The 25,546-nt window shown below is 45.3% G+C and overlaps 2 protein-coding genes across 2 annotated transcripts in view; both read left to right on the forward strand.

Annotated features, from left to right (window-relative positions):
• Positions 1-25,546, forward strand: part of LOC119453515 (uncharacterized) — an 89,197-nt gene that overhangs the window by 44,707 nt on the left and 18,944 nt on the right. The window lies entirely within an intron of this gene.
• The window catches only part of LOC119453514 (uncharacterized), a 38,419-nt gene continuing 18,944 nt past the window's right edge, over positions 6,072-25,546 (forward strand). The window contains exons 1-3 of the mRNA XM_037715558.2: positions 6,072-6,204; positions 17,619-17,767; positions 22,811-22,846. Of these exons, the coding sequence (XP_037571486.1) occupies positions 6,103-6,204; positions 17,619-17,767; positions 22,811-22,846 (287 nt within the window). The 5' untranslated portion in view covers positions 6,072-6,102. The remainder of the gene's footprint in view (positions 6,205-17,618; positions 17,768-22,810; positions 22,847-25,546) is intronic.

The raw sequence follows: 25,546 nt of genomic DNA on the forward strand, positions 1-25,546 counted from the left end.
TGCCGGAGCCTCTGATATAAATAGGCACTTGGTGCCGCAGCTAAACGTCGCCTCCCTTCCCTCCCCCTCCCCCACGGCCTCTCGCGCGTCGGAAGAAGGCGCGTTTGCTCTACATATATGGTGATTGTAAAGGAGGAAAGAGACGCCTACTTCTGCAGCCCACAGGGGAGCACGGCGCAGAACGCGCATTTGTTCTCTGCCGTGCGTTCATTCCCCGTAAAAGCGCGCGCCCCTCGCGCTCTTTCACTCGCACATACAGCGTTCGGCGCGCGGCGCCGATTTCATCCCCATTGACGTCATACGGAACCTCACGGCGACGGCGACGGCGACGCCGACGGTAGAAATCTGCTTTTGAGTGTCCATATAATTGCTATCGCAATAATATAAATGCGCGAGTCTATGAGTCTAACCTTTCCTCGTACTAAATAGCTTTCGTCAGTCTTTACCGATGCTGCATGGTAGATAAGAAAATGGTGTGCGTCAATGCAATTCTTTAATTCTTGCTTAGAGGCTTGTAACGTAGTTCGAGGCCCTATACGCACGGGCCGAACGCCATGATAGCCAGGATGATCTGCATTAAGAACTCTGAGAATAGTTTTAGCCAATGCCTAACGCCTTCATGATGTTAAATGATACAACATTTTTGAGGATGCTTAACATTTGGGCCAATGAATCTCGACGTCATTTTTTGTATGCTCCGGCGATACGGGTTTTACTGATGTAGTACTAAAGAGTAGTTCATCAGGGACCTATTCACATTTGAGAAGTCAGTTTTATGTATAATACATGGTTTTCCTTCGTTCAAAGAGATTTTATCTGTAATGTCGTCTTTGACAGAGCAGAGCTAGTTCCGCCATTTCAGGTGGATTTCTGGGATAGGCTGAATTGCCCTCAAATATAACATGCAATGCCCAGGTAGCTAAGTTAAAAGATGTATTTACGAACTTTTTTACTTATTCTCTTTTAAGCAAATGTTGCAAAGGCATAAATAGGTTCGCGCTATAGTGAATACGTATTCACAAAGCAAACATTTTGAGAACACCACGATTTCTTAGATATCCGTACCCAAATTTGCTAAAATTGCACTGTCCTTGCAGTCAGTATCTTTACCTAACTGTTAGAGGAAGCATTTTTGGGAAGTAAAATTTGAACTATTTTGTACTATATTTTTTGAGACAGGCGCCTCGACAGTTGTGGTAATAGTATGATTTTTTCTAAGCATATATGATTTCACTATATTATGCCTCAGTTTAGAAACAGCAACAGGCGTCTGCTAGTGAATAATAAGAAAGCTAATTTGTTGAAATTTGTTAAGCAGGTAACTTAACCTTGGGATTTGTTGTGAATGTACTGTCACCCTCCTCAGAGATTCGATATGAACAGGTCTAATTGCGTTAAATGTTCAGGAGACATTGAAAAACATCTTTCAAACTAAAGGCGGTATACGAGTCAAAATACTGTCCTTTTACTCTGAAAACTTAAAAAACCCACAAAGGTTAATCAAATTCTGTCGCAACAGACTAAATACGTGCCCAGGCGGACATCATTTGCAAGAAAAACCGGAGCAATGAATTCACTAATGAAACTATTTACAACCAAAAACTTCTTAGTTACGAACTTTATGGCACATGTCTATATTGGGAAAAACCCGGTCTTTTGAGGTAGCATGGCGGCGTAAAATGAACGGCGCAATAAAGCAGTGCGTCTAGCCCCTGGTTCTGAGGTCACAATGCGTCCAATCCAGAGTTCCCGCATCGCCACTGGGAACAAGAGCGTGGGTAGAGGTAAGTGTGACGGCAGTTTCATTTTACGACGCCCCGTTATTTCACAGCAGCATTGCTGCGTGAGCCGTGCTTCGCAGTGCTGCGCGCGTAATTAGGTAAATTTAGCAAATGATGTAAGACCAATTATTTCGGTTTACATGGCCGTTTCGAAATGTTGAAACACCTAACTAGACCTTTGTTACGATTTCGTCCAACTTTCCAATTTAAACATGTGCGGTAGCGTTTGTAACTAACTTTTATAACATATTCACCATCAAACTTGAGACTAATTAATCTAATTTTGGATTCAAGGGCAAGTATCACGACACAACACGAAGATGACGCAGCTTGTGACGTAGCTTACTGCGTGTGGCATGTCGTTTTCAATCTCGGCGAAGCTGGCAACTGCTGCGGTCTTGCAATCGGCTGGCGAAAACAAGCAACGACTGACTTTTTCCCTTTCCCCCACGTTTACATTCCCTCACGTTGACGCTCCCTCGAAATCCACACCACTGAATTCGAAATTTGCTGACTGAATGTAAAATTTTATTATGAATATCTCGAAACCGAAACACTCCAGGGTGATCATAGAAATTGAAGTTCTCTTCAAATACGATTGTATGCAAGTTTGAAATATAAACATATACAATAATTGTAATAACAATAACAATAATTAGCAACATTTTGTTATTTTGCGTTTGGTGACTCAAGTTATTCGAGAAAATTGAGTCTGCCAACACGTATAATCCGCCTCTCGTGTTTTTAATAATATAACGGTTAGTTTGACTTTCAAAACCCTGGAAAAAATTTTGCATTATACAGCTTGAACAATTCGGCCATGTGAAACAGCATAATGTACTGAAATATTTCAGCAGCAAGAGACATGGTACGCTATAACGTAAAACTATTCCAATCTCTTTCTGTTGCAATTTAGTCATTAGCCCTCTGCGATTGGTAAAAAAATTTCGGGCCACCCCCACACCGTCTGCCAACCAGGTAACGTCTTGAAAAGCATGAAAATCATCTATGTGTAAATGATGTGTGCGCATTGCTCTTGCGCAAGGAGGCCAAAAAAAAAAAAAAAGAGACAAGCACTTCACTCCGACTCAACGCCTTTGCTGCCAGTAACTCTCTGCTATTGGTAAAAATTTCCTGCTTTGTGCTTACTTCGCCTGTCTGTCACACGACGTCGCACGTCAAGTAATTCTTTCTTAGATTCAAATAGAAGTAGGAGAGTAGTATCTTATTCCCTGTTACAATGCGATGCAACGAACGTTTTATTTTCCTTGGTTGAGTAGAAGTGACATAAGTATAATGAGGAGTTGCTACGTCATCGGGCTACTACTAGGATTTCGCGGTAGAGTCTCAAATTGTGCCCCACATTTAGCTCAATTTCTCAATTGCTAAAGCTCTCTTCTCGATAATGGTGACGCCTTAGACGTTCTCGAGTTATAATCTATCGCTGTAACTTGCTCTAATCTTTAACCACAAATGTACATGTCTCACGTACCACATGGTTAAATAAACTCACAGTCAAACTCAAACCTTTATTGTCTCTATAAGAAGTTGGAAGAGAAATGTGGAAAGTACGCTGATGGATGGATGGATGAAAAACTTTATTAGGGTCCTTTAGGGCGCGCGCTAGCGCGCTGCGGGCCGCTCCCACGTCGGGACAGAGAGGCCGAGCCTCTCCGCCGCGTCGCGGGCCCGTTGGACAGCCTATAACTGTTCTTCGAGGTTGGGGCTGCGTAGAACCCCATCCCAACGTGAAGAGGTGCTGCTTTCATCGCCGCGTAACGCGGGACACCGCCAGAGCATGTGAGGTAAGCTCGCTAAGTCATTGCATAGTGCACATGCATTTGTTGTCTGAATTTCGGGGTTACATTTTGTGAAGAAGTAATGTGTTTGGGTATGCCCCCGTCTGTAGAAGCCTTAGTGTTAAAGCCTGAGGTCTATTGAGTTTGCAATGTGGGCGGGGGTACATCCTCCGAGCCAAGTAAAAGTGCTTAGTAATTTCGTTGTACGAGGAAGGAGAGTCCCGATTGTCAGTACCCCCAACGTCACGCAGCCCGGTACTGGTAGCTACGTGGTTGATAACCCCTCGCGCAGCATTGTGCGCTGACTCATTTAGGCACACAATGGTTAGGCGGGGCACCCTCGATCGCTGATTTCCACGGGGAATAGGTGGAATTTTGTGGCAGGTACAGGTTTCTAGTTCATGTTTTTTGTAGGTGAGGCTCAATACTTATCAGCAGCACCACCTCGTAGTAAGGTATGCAAAAATGTTTTACATGCAATAAACCGTTTTGCTTGTTTCCTATTCATTTCTGCCAATTACGAGTTCTGTTTGAAACGGCGAACTGTTGAATTACATGAATACTTTGCGGTTTTTGCGATAATTCGGGCTTTTCAATTACTAGTGATTGCTTGTATGCATTACAATCATATACTACTAGAATATAAAATTGCGTGATATTCAATGTAACATAATCCTTCTCACTACTGAAATCCACTCCTCTTTCATATGTCCTGTGATCTAAGGTGTAATGCATTTTCTCATTGCTTAGTGCGAAAGGCATGGTAAGGTCTACTGCATCAACTAGGTTGCTCTACTATGTAGCGCTTAATTCTTGTGAGCGAACTTTTAAATGAGGTACCCTCATCATTTACTCAAAAGTAAATGAAATATTTTTTGGCATGGTAACAATTATCTGTGTCTTCTATTGGAAGTTGAAAAAGTGTGAAAGAAAGCTTATTTTTTCGAAGCACAGAAGAGACCGGTACTACATAGCGTGCAATAAGGCTACTTTTAACGTGTGGTATACAACGTTTTAAATGCGAAGCATTGCTGGGCGAACATTTGCCACTTCGACAGTATCTATCTATCTAGCCACCTGCGTCTTGGTGCTCTCATGTTCGTTATGCTAAATTGGTATGTACCAAAATTGGCATAGTATGAGAAGAATGTATGGCGAACATAAATGATAGGTCAGTACATGAATGTCATGACATGCGTGTCATGTAGGTCACGAAACAGCCGCCTACGTCTTGGTGCTCTCATGGTCGTTTCGTTAACTTGGTAGGTACCAAAATTGGCATAGTATGAGAAGAGTGTATAATGAGCCTAAATGATAGCTCATGACATGACATGCCTGTCATGTAGGACATGAAACAGCCATCTAAAATGACAATGACCAAGCGAAAAAAGATTAACACTCAAAAAACACTGGAATGGGTTCGGAGGTGGGCACTAAGTGAAAGAAACGCTAAAGAATGATGGTAGAAGTCATGAGCATGATTCAGCAAAAATGACAAAGACTCAGCGAAAAAAGATTAACACTCCAAAACCACTGAAATGGTTTCTGACGTGGGTACTAAGCGAAGGAAAGACTAAAGGATGATGGTAGAAGTCATAGTCATGAGCATGACTCAGCAAATATGACAATGACTGGGCGAAAAAAAAGATGAACACTCAAAAACCAATGAAATTGGTTCTTATATGGGCACTAAGTGAATAAACACTAAAGTATGATGGGAGAAGTCATAGTCCTGAGCATGACCCAGCAGAAATGGCAATGACTCAGGGAAAAATATTAACACTCAAAAAACACTGGAATAGGTTCGGACGTGGGCAGAAAGTCAAGGAAACACTAAAGGATAATGATAGAAGTCATAGTCACGAGCATGACTTAGCAGAAATGACAATGACTCAGCGAAAAAAGATTAACACTCAAAAACCAACGGAATGGGTTCGGATGTGGTACTAAGCGAAGGAAAAGGCTGAACGTTGATGGTCCAAGTCATAGTCATGAGCATGACTAAGGCTTTCACCTTAAGGTCTCTTAGGCATAGCTAAATGTGCTTCTGAGGGCCCATGACATGAATTTTCATGTCATGCGTGTCATGTAGGTCATGAAACAGCCACCTACGTCTTGGTGGTCTCATGGTGGTTTCGATAACTTGGTAAGCTCCCCGCACACTGCTTCGCATAACATCGATTCCCACAGGACATGGGATCTGCCAGATTTTTTTTATAATGACATGCGTCGAAAAAACAAAATACAGTGGCCATAATGCGTTCATTTGTTCTTTCTTGAAGGAACAGCTTTTCGGTGACATTAGGATGAACCATGATGCTAACGAGAATTTCAGGCTTGTTTTGTTAAACTTCGCATTTAAATGCCCTAAGGAGTCTTTATTTTTTCATTGTAACAATGACGAACGCAGCAGCAAAGCGGTATATGACGCAGAAGCTGGCAAAACATCATGGGTATAAATGTCTGCCGTGCTTGACCGGACTGTTGTCGTAGCTATTGGATGCAAATAGTCTGCAGGCGAAATGAAGATCGTGCTTTGGTCGACAGCGAGCTTCGGCTTCTTGTTCTTAATCACAAATGTAGGCTACGCAAAGTCTGATGATGCAAGCAATGACGCCGATAAGGTAAGGTCAGCATCGCAATTAGTTTAAGCAGCTTGAACATTTTTATGAACAGATTGAGACGGAATTACGTTTTTTGTTAGCTTTGGAAATTTCTTTACTCAGAGCTATGGTAGCATACAACATGAATGTGCTAAATTGATTCATTCATTCCTTACCATACTCGAATAGAATATCGTTTTTAAGCTCATGCTGAACACTGGACGACCAAAACACGCACCAATGCATTCATCCTTGGCAGGCCAGTAAGTTGCATGCTGCATGCTGCAGTAAGCAGTGCATTAACACTGCTATTTCAGCCACTTGCAATTCGACTGACATATATATTGCTTTCTTTAAGATGCCGCAGTATCATTACCTTAAGACACTCCGATGAAAGGCGCATCTTGTCTGTTCATTTTGTCTCTTCAAGGGAGCTAAACCACGAATATATCAGCTAGTATACCATCCAAGTACACGGGAATTGCGTCACGAGCGCCATTTTCCCCTTTGGTGTTTGGTAGGCGATGCTTCTGGGGAAAAACTATACAAATGAAGCCTACTGTCATGGCAGCGGCTTTGTTCATGTGCGAGAGGGAGACGGTCGTCCCGCTTGTCTTCTGCAATGCGCTCGACGAGTGCGCGATTTTCTCGAAAAACGCAAGAGGAAACGAGCACGAGTTGCGTTTGCTGCTGCTGTCTCCTTTGTTCTAACAGCTTTATTTCCAGCTATTTCTTCTTGTAATGGCAAATGCCAACAGCTCATCCGTGTTTCCTGAAATTTTCCCTTATTACGTTATGATACGTGAACCAGCGCACGCCACAGCGCGTGGGTGTTGTTTTCTGGCAGGACATTAACAGGTCGAGAAATGTGCTTTATTTCACATTTTTATTTCACATTTTCATTAGCTCATTTTGTACAACAAGAGATAAAATAAGCAAAATAATATAATATAATATCTCGTATCTACAATACAAATTGCTCATTCTACAGGCGCATGTACATAATAAAGCGTGCTGCAATTTCTGAATAGCAAAAGTCATGCTTAGTTACTTTGCATGTGACAATACTACCAAAGCAAGTCGATTGTCACAACTGTTAGCTTTGAGTCCTTAGGCAAAAAACTGATCAGTAAGCGAGACCGGTTATAAGGCTGAAGACATTATTATTATTACTTGGTTTGTATGCACATATACACACAAGGACACGAAGTAATATGGAGGGAGCCAGCTGACAACTGCCACCGAGAGGGGCACAACGCCTGCCTACTCTTTCAGGAGGAAGGAATAGAGGAAATGAAAATAGGAGGAAAGAAAAGGGGAAATAAAGGAATGACAGAGACACAGACAGAACAAAACAAAAACACTAATAATGTCTATAAACGGGAGGCCACGTCAGTATCCTTCAGAAATGTTAGCAGAGCTCGACGGGCTTGGTCACGTCGAGCAGCGCACCCCCTTGGAAACAGGCAATCGTCAAGGGTCACACGTTGCAGTTAAATAAGTCAATATTCCTTAATTAGCAATGCGCGCTGCGCAACGAATGCGGGACACTCTACAACGAGATGTTCAAGTGTCTCACAGGAGCCACGAAAGGTACACGACCGGCTCTCTACACGTCCTTGTCGGTATAGGCATTCGCGCACCAACACAGATCCAACCTGTAACTTGTATAAGAGTGCTGTAACTCGACGGGGCAAGCCTCCACCACTAACACGGATAGGGAACGATCCGTTTGCAATACGCTGGTCTGGGTGCTGTTTTAGGAGGTGTCGGCTTGCCAGAAGACAAGCGTTTTCAAACATGCAGGAAATATCAGGGCAGTCCCATTCGTGGTGGGCACGACTTGAAGCGAGGCAATCAGCCTCTTCATTTCCAGCGATGCACACGTGCGAGGGTATACACTGGGTAATGAGGAACACTCCACGCGAAGTAATTTTGCCGGCAGATTCTAGAATACTGCATAAAACTGGGCTATCGGCATCTTGTCTCAGTCTGCTGAGGGCAGCACGGGAGTCTGTAAGAGTGACGACCTTCAATGTGTTTAATTCTTCGTGTACGTACTTCAGAGGAACATCAATCACTGCCAGTTCTGCAGTTGTTGATGAGGTTGGATGAAGTATTCTAAACACCCGTGTAATGTGAGTCGAAGGGCAGAAGAAAGCTGCAGAAGCGCCTTCGGCGTCACTGCGTACAGATGCGTCCATGAATACTTTAATATAATCTCCAAATGTTTCAAATAGGTGGGACTGGGCCAATTGTAATAGTGCCGAAGGCAGAACATTTCGCATACCCAAACACAGGCGAGACAGAGATTCGGGGGAAGTGGAATTGTACGTTCTGGGGCTGTGGCCTTCGAAAAATGGAGGTAATACGTTATATGCTTACAAACAACGCAATCGCTTGAATAAATTTCGGCTCTGTTCCCGCAATACAGCGCTTTGAATTCATGTGTGTCAACTCTTATTGTATCTTGTTGTGGACGTTAAGCTAAAATATGGCCCAAAATTTTACAATACAAATTCCTAATTTAGCTGTTAGTATATTGAAGTACTAGGTTTGGTAGTGCTGCTTTCTCAACAGCTCTATGAAAATACTGATGAGTTTGTTAAAGCTAAATTATCTTGATCCATGAATTTATTATTAACTTGCAAATATGCCACTGACGGATTAGTTTCCTAAACATTTTATTTCATCCCAGTCTTCACTTCCTCGTTCTGCAGAATGCCCATCAAAGGAAGGCTAGCGTCCAAATGTCGTTAGCCACTGATGAACCATCTACGTGCATTTCCTACTCGTGAAGAACTTGTGTTGCACAGGGGGAACAAAAGTTATCGGGAACACTTAAGCGCGTAGCTCCCTAATTGCCGACGTAAGCACCTTCGTAAGCATTGCACGGTAGCACGACATGACGCGAAGGTAAATTCGCTGGTTGTCAGCAAAATATGTTCGTCTGCTTAGCTCTCAGATAACAACCGCGAAGGTCGCGCATTGCAGATGAATATCCTATAGACAAAACAGACAAGCAGGCGGTTTTGGCTACACACAACATTCCGCAACGTAACATAAAGTGTGCCAGGCACCATAACAGACAACGGGTAGACAACGACAAAGCGTGCCCACTTTTTATTCTCTTGGATGCGGAAAAAAGTGGCCATGCTGTCCCTCCCCATGTTGACCCACCGCGCAGAACACCTTGTGGCCTTTCTTCTGTTTTTCGTACATCGCTGGAACACTGGTAGATAAAGAAACAGGACCTTGCAGCGCACACTGGAAGGCAAAAGATCAGACGAACAGATTGACAGCCGAAGCAATAACCGCGATAACGCCGCCCGTTGGTGCAACCAATGATACAACGAAATACAAAACAGCACACCAAAATGGAAAATACGAGGAAACAAAATTTTTTTCTACACACCATTCCGTAATTTTACTTTAATTATTCGTAGGTGATAAAGATACAGCCAAATTTGCAAAATGTATTCAATTTTCCGTTGGTACAGAAACATGGCGACGCTATTTGCAAGGACCTTTTCAATGTCTCTTTAAAGGATCTTTCGCCGTGATCTTTTAAAATATTTAGCTTTAAAGGATCATTTTCGTGCTTCTAGAGTGGCGCACTTCCAGTGGCATATACCTAGTTACCCAAGCTGGCGTCAGAGACTGTCATTCAAGAGTGGCACACACCTATTGGCACACAGTGACCCAATTTGGCATCAAATAGGTTCATTGAAGACGAGCAAAGACCTAGTGAAACATACCCAGCGCTCCAAGCCAGCCTCAAAGAGTTTCATTCAACAGGGGTAACCACCCAGTCCCACATCTACAGTGAGTGAGTGAAATAACTTTATTTCGGTTCAGAGAAGACGCAGGGAAGACCCCGCGCCAACCGGTTAGTCCCACGTAGGGATCGCCAAGCCGAGCTTGACGGCCCGATCGCGGGCACTCGGGACGGCCAGGGTTTGGTCGTTGAGTTCGGGGCTTTTGCGTGTCCCTTACTACGCCCTCGTGTTGTATTTTGCGCAGTATACTTATTTTCTCCCGAATTTTGGAGCTCCGCGTTTACCAGTGATTGTTTCTTGGGAGCTGCGGGGCTTTTCCCGATTGGATAATTTTCCCTTTATTTTCTCACCACATGTGCTCGTGCTTGCCACTCCTCAACATCGTCGTCTTTTGTAACACAGTGGACTCACGTCCGCGCGTGCACTCTTTGCCTTCATCTTTTCTTCTGGCAATCCACGGCACTTTGTTTCGCGCACCATACTCTTCACAGGCACATACTTAGAGACGCAAGTTGGCGTCAAATACGTTCATTAAAGCGCGGCACACACTTACCGGCGCATACCCATGACCCAACTTAGCATCAAAAACTGACAGTCACTTTAGCATACACCAAAGAGGGTGAAAGCGAAACCCTGCGCGCTAAAGAGACATTCATTAAATTACTTGCCCTCCCATTCAAATGCGTTGCCACTTCCACCGAAGATCGTGAGTTTGACTCTAACCAAAGGTTGGGGGTTGGAGCGCCTTAATTAACTCCATATTAATTAACTGTACCTTAATTAACCCCAATGGTTGTGGGTTCAACTCCCATGGGACATTGATTTCGTTTCAGATGCATGTGAGAAGTCCACTTGCCCTCAAGTTGACGCAACAACTTCACGATCTCTATTGTAATCCAACTTGGAGATGTGGCCGGTTCGCCAAGATTTCCAAGTTGGTTCGCTTGGAACCAACTTGGAACCAATTTCTCCACCACACGCCATGTTTTCAAGACCACCGTCTGATGTATCATTTAATGCTTTCGCTTTAAAAAGGTTCATTGAAGACCAGCGCCTACCGAGTGGCACATACGAAGTGCTCCAAGTCGTCGTCATATAGTTTCTTGGAGCCGCGGTGCCTACACACTCCCGCATCTACAGTTACCCATGTGGGCGTGAAAGAGGTTCCTTGAAGAGCGGCACGTATGTACACATTGGCACATACTCAGTGACCCAAGTTGGTCCGATGGTTGTTTTGAAACGTTGTTCCCTGAGCACAGCAGCCCGATGCGCTGACTGTTCGACCCTGTACTACCCAGTGACCGAAATAGGCCGCAAAACAGCTACATACAAACATACACAGATACAAAAGTTCCCGGAAAGTGCGTGTAATACGCTCAGAATGCAAACGAAATAAAATCAACTACAAGCCGTATGAGAGTTGTCAGATTGCGCAGAACGGGTTCCTGAGAGCAGATGCGCACCTGCCAATTTCCTTTACTCCATAGACGCAGGAATAAAAAGGGGCAGCTTTAAAGCATTTCATCAGACGCTTCACGAAAGCTTGCTTCACATAGAGTCAAACATGTGCGTTGATGTCTGCATAATTGTTTTTTTTTGCCGAATGAACAACTTAAGCCATTGGGCATATGTCAGAAAAGACATCTTGCTGCTGACTGCTGTCTGGCTTCGTAGAGAACTTGGGTCACTAAACATGGACTGGCTGGCATTTTGCCGAGTAGACAACTGGCCACTAGGTAGCATTGAATCTGCGTGTACTTTAATTCCTCGTAATGCCTAAAGCCAAACATTGAGCAGATCGTACGCACTGTGGGAATCGGTGTTATCCGAAGCATGTTGCAGGCGCCTAGCTATCTAGCAGTGTGTTGGGTTTCGCATAGCGATACCAGGTGAACCAACGGGCTCGTGTAAATTGAGTACTTGTGTGTGGGGTCGCGAGCGTACGTGTCTGCGAGGCACCATCACGACGACGACCACGTTGAAGACGATCGTTTGGCGCGATGGCGTTGCGCTGTTAAGGCCGAAGACGAGCGATTGAATCCCGGCCGCCGTGGCCCCATTTCCATGTGGGCGAAGTGCAAAACGGTCCTGCACTTTGCACTTTGTGCTTGTCAAAGAACTTCAGGCAGTCGAATTTAATTCGGAGTCCCCCATTACGGCGTGCCTCATAATCATATCCTGATTTCGGCATGTAAACCGCGGGAATGTAATGTTTTAATTGTATGGCGCAACGGCATGACCTTTATGCTAACCAATCGACGTGAGCCTACGGCAGGGAAATTGTTGGCTTCTACATAGGTAGTGGACGAGACTAAGCAACGGGAGCACGGATTGTGACCTCATCAGCGAGTACGTGTCTCCAGTGAAGAAATCTTAGGACACGAATAACTTGGGCGATCGTGCAGTCGGTACAACGTCCCACAGTTTCTACGTAGCGTGCTACGAAGAAAGTACTGAGGAAAGTCGGTTGGTCACGGAGATAGTGCAGTCTAACACGGAGCCTCAAAGCGTGGGCTGTCACACGAAAAGTCGCAGTTGCGCCTGAAGGCGGAGCATCGATTGCGATAGCAAATCAGTGGACTGGTCTACTAAGTAAGGATAGCAGTTTCATCGACCGTATAAACTTGTGAACATAGGCATACAAACTAAATTAACAAACATGGTAACACGCGCGCACAAGCAAGCATGAACGCATCTTTCTCTATGACCGCGAAAACTCGATTACAAAACGGTGTAGTGAGTAAGCTCGGCAGCAGCAGCAGCGAGCGAATCGACCTTCGTGCCGCCGCTCGCATCAACGTTAACTAAGCCGCTAAAACAGCACAGGCAGGACTCTCCCCTCGGCGCAGATACAGCTCGCCGGGCGGGCGCGAGTGGTCGCTGGGGCAGGGCGGAGTAGAACGCGCCCTACCCCCTCCCTTCCCTCCCTACCCTCCCTCCGGGGCGTTGCGCGCGACAAGAAGACGGCGCGCTTTCTTCCCGCTTCACGCCCTTGCGTGCGCGAGATAAAGTCCCGATCTCCGGTTCACCCTTGCACGCTTTCACTCGCACACACAGCATACGGCGCGCGGCGACAATTTTATCACCCGTGGACTTGTATCCCCCGTGGACGACGACGGCAGAAATGTACCCGGAGTGTCGATGTAGTTGCCATCGCAATAAAAAGAAGATGAGGTAGGGGCAGCGGGCGCACGCGCTGAGCGTTTCAAAGGGCTGGAGGGCTTTGCAACGACAGAAGTATGCTTGCAATCGTGGCCTATTGTCGTAGGGGCAGCGGGCGCACGCGCTGAGCGTTTCAAAGGGCTGGAGGGCTTTGCAACGACAGAAGTATGCTTGCAATCGTGGCCTATTTGTCATGTGGGGCCCGATTCGTGGTTATATAAAAAAGTAGTAACAAGCGTACGGTTTTTGGCTGCATGGTTTGCGAAAGAATATTAGTTTAGTGATACTAAAAAGAATCTGTATCGGGATGTATGCGATCTAGTATTGCTGGTCCTCATGTACAGGGCCATTGGCAGCGTAGGCCACGGTACGGATTTGTTAAAACGAGTGAAAATAATGTGAATTAGCGCAGGATTGATGCAAAACCTTTTTATTGAGATATCAATTATACGGACTTCAGGCGGATTTCTGCCGTCGGCGTCGCTGTTGTTGTCACCGTCGCCGTGAGGTTCTGTATAAAGTGCAAGGGCTACAACATTGTCGCCGTTCACCGCATGCTGGGGCCGTATTCTGAAACGATCCACTTTGGCAATATTATCGTCTAGGCGACAATTTCGCCTTCAGGCGCGCGCTAATTGGCTGGTTGTACAAAAGTGAATGACGTCGAGCTCAACAAGCCAATCAGCTCATCCAAGTTTGCTAAAACAGCCAATCATCGCGCGCCGTTGGCGGAGGTGGGGCCAAGGCGAAGTATCGCGAAGTGGAACGTTTCAGAATACGGCTCCTGTATGTGCGAGCGAAAGCGTGCGAGGGTGAGCATGCGATCGCGGCTCAATCTCGTGCAGGCAAGGCAGGGGAGCGGGAAGGAAGCGCACCGTCTTTCAGTCGCGCGCAACGCTCCGGAGAGAGGGTAGGGAGGAGCCATCTGCGGCGGGGACAGAGTGCGCCCTACGGCTTAGTTCGCGTTTATGCGAACGGCGGCACGAACTGAATTCGCTCACTGCTGCCGTCGCGCTTACTCACTCCAGCGATTTGGCAACGAGTTTCCATGATCATCGAGTGATATGCGTTCATGTTTGCTTGTGTGCGCGTTACACCATGCTTAATAATTTAGTTACTATGCCTATGTTTACAAGTTCATGCGGCCGATAAATCTACTATCCTTACTTCGTGTAGCTGCACAATTTCTTGCTATCGCAATGGATGCTTCGCCTTTCGGGTGAAACTGCGACTTTTTTTTTTCAACTGCATACTAACGCATTGTCACTAAATATTTTTATAAGAACGTTTTTTGTACCGTAGGGCTCACACTGTCTTATCCGTAAGAAACCGTAGACTATTGATTATGTTTCTTCACTGCTGGGAGGGAGTATACTTTTGGAAGGTGAGATGCCGTGGTTGCTTAGTGGCTATTGTCAGAGGGTGCTAAGCACGAGGTCGCGGGATCGAATCCCGACCGCGGTGGCCGCATTTCGATCGCGACGCAATGCGAAAACACCCATGTACTTATACTTTTATTCAGACAAATTATTCCGGAGTCCGCCACTACGGCATGCATCATAGTCAGATCGGGTTTTGACACGTAAACCCTCATATTTAATTTTACTTTTGAGAGGTGCTTCAGCGAAAGCTAATGAAGGACTTCCCCTAAATCCTTATAGCATAAGATTTCTGAACATTAGCAGCGACGATGGAGCACCATGCGACTTGATAATGCGGACTGGCATGCAATGCCTATGGCGTGCCCGCACTGCGGTGTTTCACTGTGACCCGGGCGCGTCATACGCCCAGCTGTTGTTCCTCGAATACATGACACTTTTGGCATGAATGCAAAGATTGCAAGGGTGCGTTCCTGAACGGCTTTCGAAGGTGGATCACTTGACAGTGCTCAGAGAATTTTAACCGACAATTCCAGCCCATCTAAACTGACGGTTCAAACTGTAAAATTTGATATTGATATTGTTTTATCTTCAATTTTCGTTTTGTCTTCTCGGTTGCCATGTTTTTCACTGTGACTGGCAATAAAAAAAAGTTGTCGCAGTTTCACCTGAAAGGCGAAGCAGCAATTGCGATAGCAAATTTGAAGAGAGCTATACGGAGTAATGATAGCAGCTTTATCAGCTGTATAAACTTGGACATGCAGCAGCACCGGCAACACGCAGAACTGTTGTCGACGCCGCCGGGGTTTTGCCCGCGTTCGCTCAAAATGCGTGCGGCGTTGGTGACTGTTGCCGGAGCCTCTGATATAAATAGGCACTTGGTGCCGCAGCTAAACGTCGCCTCCCTTCCCCGCCCCCCCCCCTCCCCCACAGCCTTTCGCGCGTCGGAAGAAGGTGCGTTTACTCTACATATATGGTGATTGTAGAGGAGGAAAGAGACGCCTACTTCTGCAGCCCTTGAGGGAGCACAGCGCAGAACGCGCGTTTGTTCTCCGCCGTGCGTTCACTCCCCGTGAAAGCGCGCGTCCCTCGCGCCCTTTCACTCGCACATACAGCGTTCGGCGGCGCGCGGCGACGATTTCATCTCGATTGACGTCATACGGAACCTCACGGCGACGGCGACGCCGACGGCAGAAATCTGCTTTTGAGTGTCCATATAATTGCTATCGCAATAAAAGAGCGATCGTCGCCTTATGGTTAGAGTACCGGGATGCAGCGCGCAACGGTAGAGGTTTGATCCTGCTGTCGGTCACAGATTATTTTCTACTTATTAATGCGGAACGAGACAGTAACCTACCTACCTACTTCCGTGAAATTGCTAAGAATAAGGAAAATAATTCTTAGTTATAAAATCAACTTGTGAATCTGGCTTCAGACAGGTTACTTAATTTTTTTCATAAGGAACGTGACATGACTTACTGTACACTGAATAAAAATTTACTTGCTCTGTCATTACGAGGACGAACTCGAAAGTGTACAACGGATTAGCTATATAGGGATCTTGAATTTCTCTCAATAATGTCTCCAGTACGTAGGAATAGAACTACGTAATTGTGACATATATATTGACAGTATACCATTATTCGTGGCAGAAGCGGAGAGCCGCCGCTTACCGAAAATTGTGTCATACTGGACACTCCCACTCTATCGTCCGAATGTCCTCCTTTAACAAGTAGCACTCAATGCACAATCAATCCAACACATGGCGGCACTTGCGAATAGAGAGGAGCTGTATTGCGGTCATGGCCCCATTTATTGAGCTCCTCGCTGAACAAAAGATGTGACATATTTGTGTCTTCGCCTTACCTTGCGTTACCGGTTCCATGGGGAGTCCCAGATTACCATGATACGCGAGACTGTCGAAGTTGTGAGTTTGGGTGGTGCCGTCGGGTGCTGTTGAGATAGATGGATGAAAAACTTCGTTCGGATCCTCTAGGGCGCGCGCTAGCGCGCAGCGGGCCGCTCCCACAAAGCATAATTATTTTTGTAATGTGCATCCCTCTTGGCTATTGTAATCAGGGGCTGCCAGGGCTAGACTGGTCTTGGTAGTCCCCTGGTTTTTGTTAAATTAAACATGTTTCTCCTGAAGACCTATAAGATGTCCGAACATTCCGTGTTGATAAATCCAAACAAGTGCTAATTCATACAATTGTGCATAATTTACCGGTAGCCACAGAAGGTTGTGTGCAAAAAGGGACTAATGTTCTCTTGGTCGTGATGCCGTTGTGCTCGTTCCACCGCCGTCATTCGAGCTTCGTGATTTGACTCTCCTCATGCCGTTGTCCTCACGCCTTCTACGCCAACGCAGTGGCTCAACTTGTCTTATAGATGGGCCACTACGTATGTGCTCATAGTCGCGACGTTGCCGAGGTCGCTGCATTGCAATCGAAAAAAAAAAGCTTTGTCATCCGACTCCCGTAATGCCATCGTTGTCAAGTTATAGTCATCATACAGTCGCCATGAATTAACTGTACCGTCGACGTAACGCCGTCGCGATCGTTCAGTAGTCGTCGCACAAGATTCGTTATCCGACTCTGATCACGCTGACATCGTTATTGCGTCATCATCACGTTGTCGTGGTCCCGCATTCGCTGTCATACAGCTGTCTTGATGCTGTCGCGATCATTCGATCATCGTCATGCCGTCAGGATCATGTCACCGGTCTAAGAGTATTCATCCTAACAATATCCTCATGGTGTTCGTCGTCACGCCTCCTACGCCGGCCAAGTGGTACAAGTTGTCTTATACTCGTAGCTTGGAGCACTTTTGGTATGTGCGTGTAAGTTAGGCGTGAAAACCTTCTAAATGCGTGATTAAATGTAATTTGTGAATTTCGTAAGGTCATTTTGATGACCTAGTGCCCATACGCGCTTTGCAGCACGAACAAGAAGTTTAACGTACCCCACTGTGGCTGCGTCCGCCCACCCGATTATTTTTTTTTTCTTGCGGAACACAGTTGATGCTCTATCACGTATAGCCACACTTGGAACCGATTTGTAACTTTTCGATGTTGTCACTGGCTACGATTTAAAAAAAACAGTAACGTATTTTTCAGCTGTTTACAGGACAAACTAAAAAATATGGTTTGGTTGAAGAAACAAGTGATCCTTTCCTTGGAATACCGTCGGAATGTATCATCATTGAAATGCCTGTACCAAACCCTCCGTATACAATAATTTTTGACTGTGCCAACAGGACAAAAGAGTAGGTTTTGAAAATTTTGGCTCTAGGCACAGAATGCTGCCATTCTGTCACTCGATGAAGTGCATGCGCATGCTATTAGTTAATTGGTGTTGCATTTCGGTCTCAGTCAGTATTTCAGTGTGTTCTCACACTGAAAGAAGGAGGGACGACAAAAAACATGTGGTTGATCCCTCTTATATAGGAATCGGTATAGAACACGAAAGTGAAACGTGTCTTCACAGAAGTAGTGTAATGTTTATTGCACATTGATACATAATGTCTATTGGTGTTTTGTGGCTAAAGCGCCCTTAGGCGTTGATGCACCCACGCTGACGCCTGGTGGCACGTCTCCTCCATCACGACTACCAACGTCGATGACCATGAGCAACCGTCGTGCATATGGAAGCTGCACTACGCTGCACACGCTAGCACAACGCGAAAGACGAAGCACGTAACTGACACACTAATACAACGCGCAAGACAAAGCACGTAACTGAATCGTCACCGAGTCAAATCAGCGCGTACAGCGCGTCGTAATTGCAGCCTCCGCGATCAACTTCAGAAACATTTTCAGAGCTAATTGCGGAGGCCACGCTCCGCTGTGCTGAGTACGGTGAACGCCACCTAGGTGGCGTTGGTAGTGCTTCTTGATGCCAGCGTCCCTTCGAATGCTGGCATCGAGGCGTCGTAGTGCTGAGACCACCGAAGCGTTCACTGTCGGTGCGCGTTAGTGTCATAATGCAGTACTTCTCTTTTCTGCTCGTAGGCGGCGGCACCGCCCCGAGCAAGAGGCTCTAGGCAAGCAAGAGGCTCTAGCTTTTTTTAGGCGGGCCCCAGGCAATCAGGAAGCAGGATTAAGTATCGAACATAGCGAAACACCAGTAAAGGGCAGAATTAGGCGACCAGGAGTCAGGAAAAGACGCAGAAAGGATAAGAATAGAGAAGGTAAAATTTGCTACATTAACATGCAGGGTGGTCGTAAGCAGGAAAAATGGCTGGAAATTCAAACGCAACTGAATGATGAAGCGATTAGTGTGTACGCCTTGACCGAAACGCATCTACGAGATTTGGAGCAGCCGCCTGTTATTGACAACTTTGTATGGGAAGGGTGCAACAGAATGACCGGGTCAAGGAAAGGCGGAGGCGTAGGCGTACTAATTAGGCGAGGTATGAAGTGGCGAAGGGTAAACGAGACATGTAAAGAGCATTTATGGATTAGTGGTACATGGCAAGGTAAAAAGACGTGGCTGGGAGTAGCTTACCTGTGGACAGGTAGTGATAGCAGGGAAAAGAATAAGGAATTGGTCGATTGCATTAGAAGCGATATTAATGAGTTCAGTAACTCGGGCCAGGTGATATTAGTGGGAGATATGAACGCGCACATGGACGATTTAGACGGATATACTGATTACAACGGCTCTCTAGTGCTGGATTTGTGTGATGAACAGAACCTTATAGTAGTTAACAGGGAGAATAAGTGTCATGGACAGGTAACGTGGCAATGCGGAAACAGGCAGTCATGTATCGACTACGCCTTAGTCTCAGAAATGGTCTACGAACAACTGGACCAAATGATAATAGACGAAAATGGAAAAAATAGCCTGGGAAGCGATCATAGACGTTTAGCATTAAAGTTTGGGAGAGATACCAGCGCAGAACATGAACCAATAGCCTCAGAGTTTTTAAAAATGAATGACGAGCAAATAACAGAGATCGCAAACAACATAGAGAAGAAAATTGAGGCTTTTCCTACAGCAGTCTGGGAATATAAGGAACTGGTGGAGGTTATGCAGCATGAAATAAGGCGGACATGGCAATACAATTGTTGGATTGGAAAGAGGAAACCACGTAAGTGGTGGAACAAGGAAATTAAACAAGCTATAGAAGAGCGTAAAGAGGCATCTAGGGTTCATCGAGAAGCGAAAAAGTTGGGATTACAAGAAGAAGAGGTGCTCCTTAGATGGAATACATACCGAGAAAAGAAAAGGGTTGCGAGTGAGCTCGTGCAAGAGAAAATTAAATGCGCAAGTGAACGTTGGGTGCATAACATCCACAAAAGAGACAAAGGCGCCCCAAAAAGATTCTGGAACCATATAAAAGCACTCGGAGCTTCAACTAGAAACTCGCAAACGGCTATAAGGGATGAGGACGGTAACATCTATGAAGGCGATGATGCGCTGCGGTACATCACAGACGTTATCAGGCATAACTTCGGTACGAGAAAAAGCGTAGTTCAGACAACAGATCCAGCAACAACAGAGAGGCCTGAGAGATCAAAATTCAGCATAGAAAGCTTTTATTGGAAAAAGGCAGCAGAAAATGTCCCTAACAACACGGCAGCAGGACCCGATGAAATCCCAATACAGCTAATCAAAAACCTCGGTCCAAAAAGCAAGGCACTGCTGACTAATGCCATAGAGCAAGTGATTAGAACAAAGAATATTCCCGTTGGATGGCGTGAAAGCAAGATGAATCTTATCTACAAAGGCAAAGGAGATAAGGATAAGACGAGCTCGTACAGGCCAGTTACAGTAACGTCGGTGATATATAGAATGGCAATGCAAGCCATAAAATTAGAACTGTCGAAGTGGGTGGAGGAAAACGGTGTATTGGGGGAACTACAGAATGGGTTCAGGCCAGGCAGACGCTTAGAAGACAATATGTTTGTACTAACTCAGTGCATAGAGATTTCAGTAGCTCAGAAAAGACCTTTATGGATAGCATTTCTAGATATTAAAGGAGCTTATGACAACGTAGACAGGGAATTGTTGTGGGATATTCTTCAATACGAAGGCATAGATGACGATTTCGTGGAGCTGCTGAGGGAGATATATCGAGACAACCAAGTACAAGTGGCATGGGAAGGCCGAAAAGGAAATGAAATGGTGGGAATTCACCAAGGATTGAAGCAAGGATGCCCTCTGTCACCATTGTTGTTCACGCTTTACGTCAAGGGCATAGAAAGACGACTGGAAAACAGCGAATTAGGTTTTGATTTATCCTACATGCGTAATGGACAAATGGTGCAACAGAAGATCCCTGGACTGATGTACGCAGACGACATTGTGCTACTAGCGGACAATAAAAAAGATTTACAGATACTTGCGAATATCTGTGGGAACGCAGCGACAAATCTAGGCCTTAAGTTTAGCACAGAGAAATCAGGGATTATGATCTTTAATGAGCACACGAGTAACTTCGTGGTGTCAATTCAACAGCAAGTAATACCCATAGTGAAGCAATATAAGTACCTCGGCGTACACATAAACGAAGGAAAGAATTACTCAATCAACCACCAAGATAATCTGAAAATAAAGGGGAAGCGGAATGCAGCAATAATGAAACACAGAGCACTGTGGGGCCACAATAAGTATGAGGTGGTGCGTGGAATCTGGAAAGGAGTAATGGTGCCGGCGCTAACATTCGCAAATGCCATTATATGCTTAAAATCGGATATATTGGCGGGTTTGGAAGTTAACCAAAGATCAGTAGGCCGGTTGGCTTTGGGAGCACACGGTAATACGACAAATGAGGCAGTGCATGGAGACATGGGTTGGGCCTCTTTTGAAGTCAGAGAAGCACAAAGCAAAATTAGTTTTGAAGAAAGGCTCAGGAACATGGATGAAAATAAATGGGCGGCTGAAGTGCACAAGTATCTCTACATGAAAAGCGTGGACACAGAATGGAGGAAGAGGTCAAGGAAGTTGGCAACCAAGTACAGGATAATCGAAACTGTAAATAGACAACCAGGGGTCATCAGAAAGAAAGTGAGAGAAATAGAGACCGTGAATTGGATGCAAAGAATGGAAACGAAAAGGACAATGGAGATTTACAAGAATGAGAAGAAAGAAATTAGAAGGGAAAATCTGTACGATAACACAAAGGGCAGTGCCTTGCTATTTGAGGCTCGAGCCGGTTGCCTAAGGACGAAAACATATCGGAACAAATATTCGGAATTAGATGAGACATGTGTATGCTGCAGTAAAGATCCAGAGACCACTCAGCACATCCTAATGGAATGCGACGGGATCCACCCAGCGAGAACCGTAGGTAACGTGCAACTCCCAGAAGCGCTTGGGTTTAAAGTGGAAGGAAACATAAACAGATCAGCCGTAGAGATCAGCAAGAGACGATTAGAGTACTGGTGGAAAAAAAGTAGGGAAAAGATGGATGCGACCTGATCTCTTAAAATCATAGGCAGCGGTACAAGGTAAATTTTTGAAAAAGAAAAATAATGATAGGTATACAAAAATGCAAGATAAAGAACATGTATAGTATACCTGATTAAATCAAGCAGGCTAGGTGACTATTTGTCGCCGCCCCGTTTCAAAGGGGAAGCCAATAAATCATCATCATCATCAGAGCGCGGGTACACGGAGGAGTGTTAGATATATAAGGCGCGTCTGTGTAGCTCTCTGCAAATGCGTTTGTGGCGCAATGGGTTAAACGCTCGGCGATCTATCGTCGCGGACGGAGAGGTCGTGGGTTCGATTTCCAAATTTTGCATGTTTGTGGAACTTTTTCTTCTGGTTTCTTTCTTTGTATTATGTTCTATGACGTATTTCCGTGACGGAAATACGTCAGTGAAGTCTTGGTGGACCCCGGCATAAAACACTTTCGTGTTAAAAAATGCTGTCAAGCTCCATCACGCATTTTAGGACACAGTTTTCGCGTCAGCTAAGACGTTATGGGAGGTGGCGCGAAGAGGTAGCCGCCGTGGCCACGTTTTGTTTAGACCGGCCAGCCATGGTGCCGCGGGATCTCGGGAGCGGCAGATACTGCGGCCGTTCAGTTCGAGCGCGCTAGCATGTTCTTTTCTCGCGCTACATGCACGTGAGCCGTCTTCTTCACCTGCTCTGGAGGAGATAGTCCATGTAGTCTTCGCTGAAGCGCAGTGGAGCCCGTTTTAACCACATGACTGTGCTCGGCGACAAAATGTGCGAAAGAAGCGTAGAAAACAGGCGCGCAACTGAAGACAGCTCTAAAGCCGAGCTAAATATAGCTCGGCTTTCGTCTCTCAATAAATTTATTTTATGAAACTCCATATTTTAAATTTTCCCACAGGACAGCTTCATCACCAAGTGCACGTAGCTTCGAATGGTAAGTGAATGAGTAATTTGAACCTAAATGTACTGCCGATGCAAGCATCCTTTGTATATCTGACATGGTTTCAGCATTGAATTGATCAGCTTTGTTAGATTAGCGTATTGATTTGAGTCTATCCACCACGATTTGATCAGCATCGGGACGATGCTTACTCTGGAGGGAAGGCAATGTCGCGTCGCTGTTCGTGCACAAATATGCCCTGGCACCGGCAAAGAGGATGACCGGGCAGTTGGAGATTCTGGGCGGCATCAAGAGAAGACATTCTCGTTGTTGGCGCCTCTCTGGATATCTTCTCCCCAGTACGGCGCGATGCGGCTGCTTCTCTAATAAAGCCCCTGAGCTTTTTGAATAGCGACATTATTACATATATGATGTTTTTTGTCTTCAACAAAATTTGTTAACATTGCCCGAGGCATGTGGCACAACACTGCTTTTTCAGTGTGATTGACCTAAAGGGAGGACATCATTTCCTCGAGAAAACAAAAGGCATAATCAAATGATTACCGAAATTCCACTAATTAATAGCCAGGAGAACTCGTTTCACAATGAATATGTCGACGTTTATGCGATTAGCAGTGAAGCAATTGTAGCGGCACGGCTTATTGCCAACACCGAAACGTGTATGCCGTGGGGCGCACCTCTCGCGGTTCTCATTGCACACGTGGCGCCATCTAGCAGCGCCGCCGTAAAGTACGTGCATGGGGCGAGTTTGATTCCGCCTAACATCGGTCATATTTAAAGGATCATATCGCACTGCAGAGTGTCACGTGCCCAGTGGTTACCCGAAGCTAGTTACCCGAAGTAACGTCAGAGACGTTCATCGAAGAGCGGCACACACCAACTGGCACATGCCACGTGACCAAAGTTGGTATCAAAGAGGTTCATGGAAGGGCAGCACAGGCCGAGTGGCACAAAATTAATGCTCCAAGTTGGCGTCAGCAATACATGTTGATGAGCGATACATACCCAGTACCACGTTTTCAGTGGCCCATGTCGGCGTCAAATATGTTCGTTGAAGAGGGGCCATAGGTACACAGTGCTACATACCCATATTTGGTTTGACGATTGATTTCCAACCCGGTTCCCACAGCACAGCAGCCCGATGCGCTAACCATTCGACTTACTCAGTGACCCGGGTCGGCGGGAAAAAGGTTAAAGACACGGATAGATAGATATATAGTCAGCACCCGGAAAGAGTGCTAATAGGTAGATAGATGGATGGAGAGATAGATAGTCAGCACCCTGAAAGGGCGTGAAGTATCCTAAGAATGCTAATCACTATTAGAAGTACACTTTCATAATTTAAAGCGCTAAAGGACAGATGCATTATTGATTGCTGTGTTATTTGAGCTCTTCCCCTCTCAATTATTTTTTGTCACATGCGGATTATGCCCGCTTAAAGGAAACCATGTACAAGAATCAGGTTCAAGTTCCTAACGCAATTTTTTTATCTCCTTTCTATTGGTATATGTTTAATACAAAATAAACAAACCAATAAGCAAGAAGGAACGACACAGCGTCATGTGTCGTCCAGCACCACTCGCGTCGTCCCTGCTTTCAGCTTCTCTGTCCTGTTGCGCTGTAAGTCTCCAACTTATGCTCATATGCTAACTGGTGCACAAGACTGCCTTTTTAAATTTCATTCTGATAATTACTAAGCAGGCTTCGTACAGTCCTCAGCATGACAAAAAACTGCTGAGTTGTTCTCAGTGCTCCATTTGCGATTTTATTAAAGCATGCTTCATAGTGCGCAGTGCAAGGAAAGAAACGTGCTAACATTGTGAATGCTTTGTTCTCAACATCGTGCTATATAAATGGTACCAGTGTGCGGAAAGTAGTTTTAGAGACCGAATGGAATATAAAAGAAGTAGTGCTAGAAGCAAGTAGGAATCAAATGTTGAATATTTTCGAATAGCTTGCAAAGAATTAATAGCAGTTTTCACTATGATTATCAAAAAATACTCACATCCTAGTGTTCATGAAGTTACGCAGGTAGTGGTGGTGGTGGTGGTGATATTGAAGCAGGCGGGGTTAGCCTTGGCCTTTTGCGTAAGATCAAAGTGCAGCATCGATGGTCACAAAGTCGCCATCGCAGCATCTCGTAACGGTTACGCCGAGCGCATCGCCGCCAAGTGAATACAAAATTCACTGGGCAGTCACACACTACAGTAACACACACCTCCATGCCACCTCAAAAACTTCCAATAAATATTTAACAAACTCTAAAAGAACACGCACCTTCATGTCTGATCAAAAACAAACATCAAAAACTCAAGTGCCTTGTGTTATTCATTAATAGTTCTTTTCGGAAAAAGTGTACCAAACATTTTTCTAGAAACCTATGTTTTTACCAGCAGTTACGATGTTTCTGTCATTACATTGCAAGTTTGAAGCTTTACCTATTAATAGCCCAAATGGAGCTTTCGGTACAAATATGCAGTTTCTTCGCGTATCCACCAGTCTTCGGTGAGGGAGAATAATTGAGGTTTATCCGCTAAAGTGGTAAAGTCTGGCTTCCTGATCCATGTAACTTGCTCCACGTCGTAACTTCTCATGATTTGTGCTTACTATGCCACTGAGATAAATATTACCGCAGCTCTCTTCCAACTTACTGTTTAATTGAGCACAGTTGACGATTATGCAATATTAAAAAACAACTCTCTTAGAAATGGCATTTACGAATAGTGACTATTT

This window comes from Dermacentor silvarum, chromosome 5 (genome assembly GCF_013339745.2).
Source record: "Dermacentor silvarum isolate Dsil-2018 chromosome 5, BIME_Dsil_1.4, whole genome shotgun sequence".
NCBI lineage: Eukaryota > Metazoa > Arthropoda > Arachnida > Ixodida > Ixodidae > Dermacentor > Dermacentor silvarum.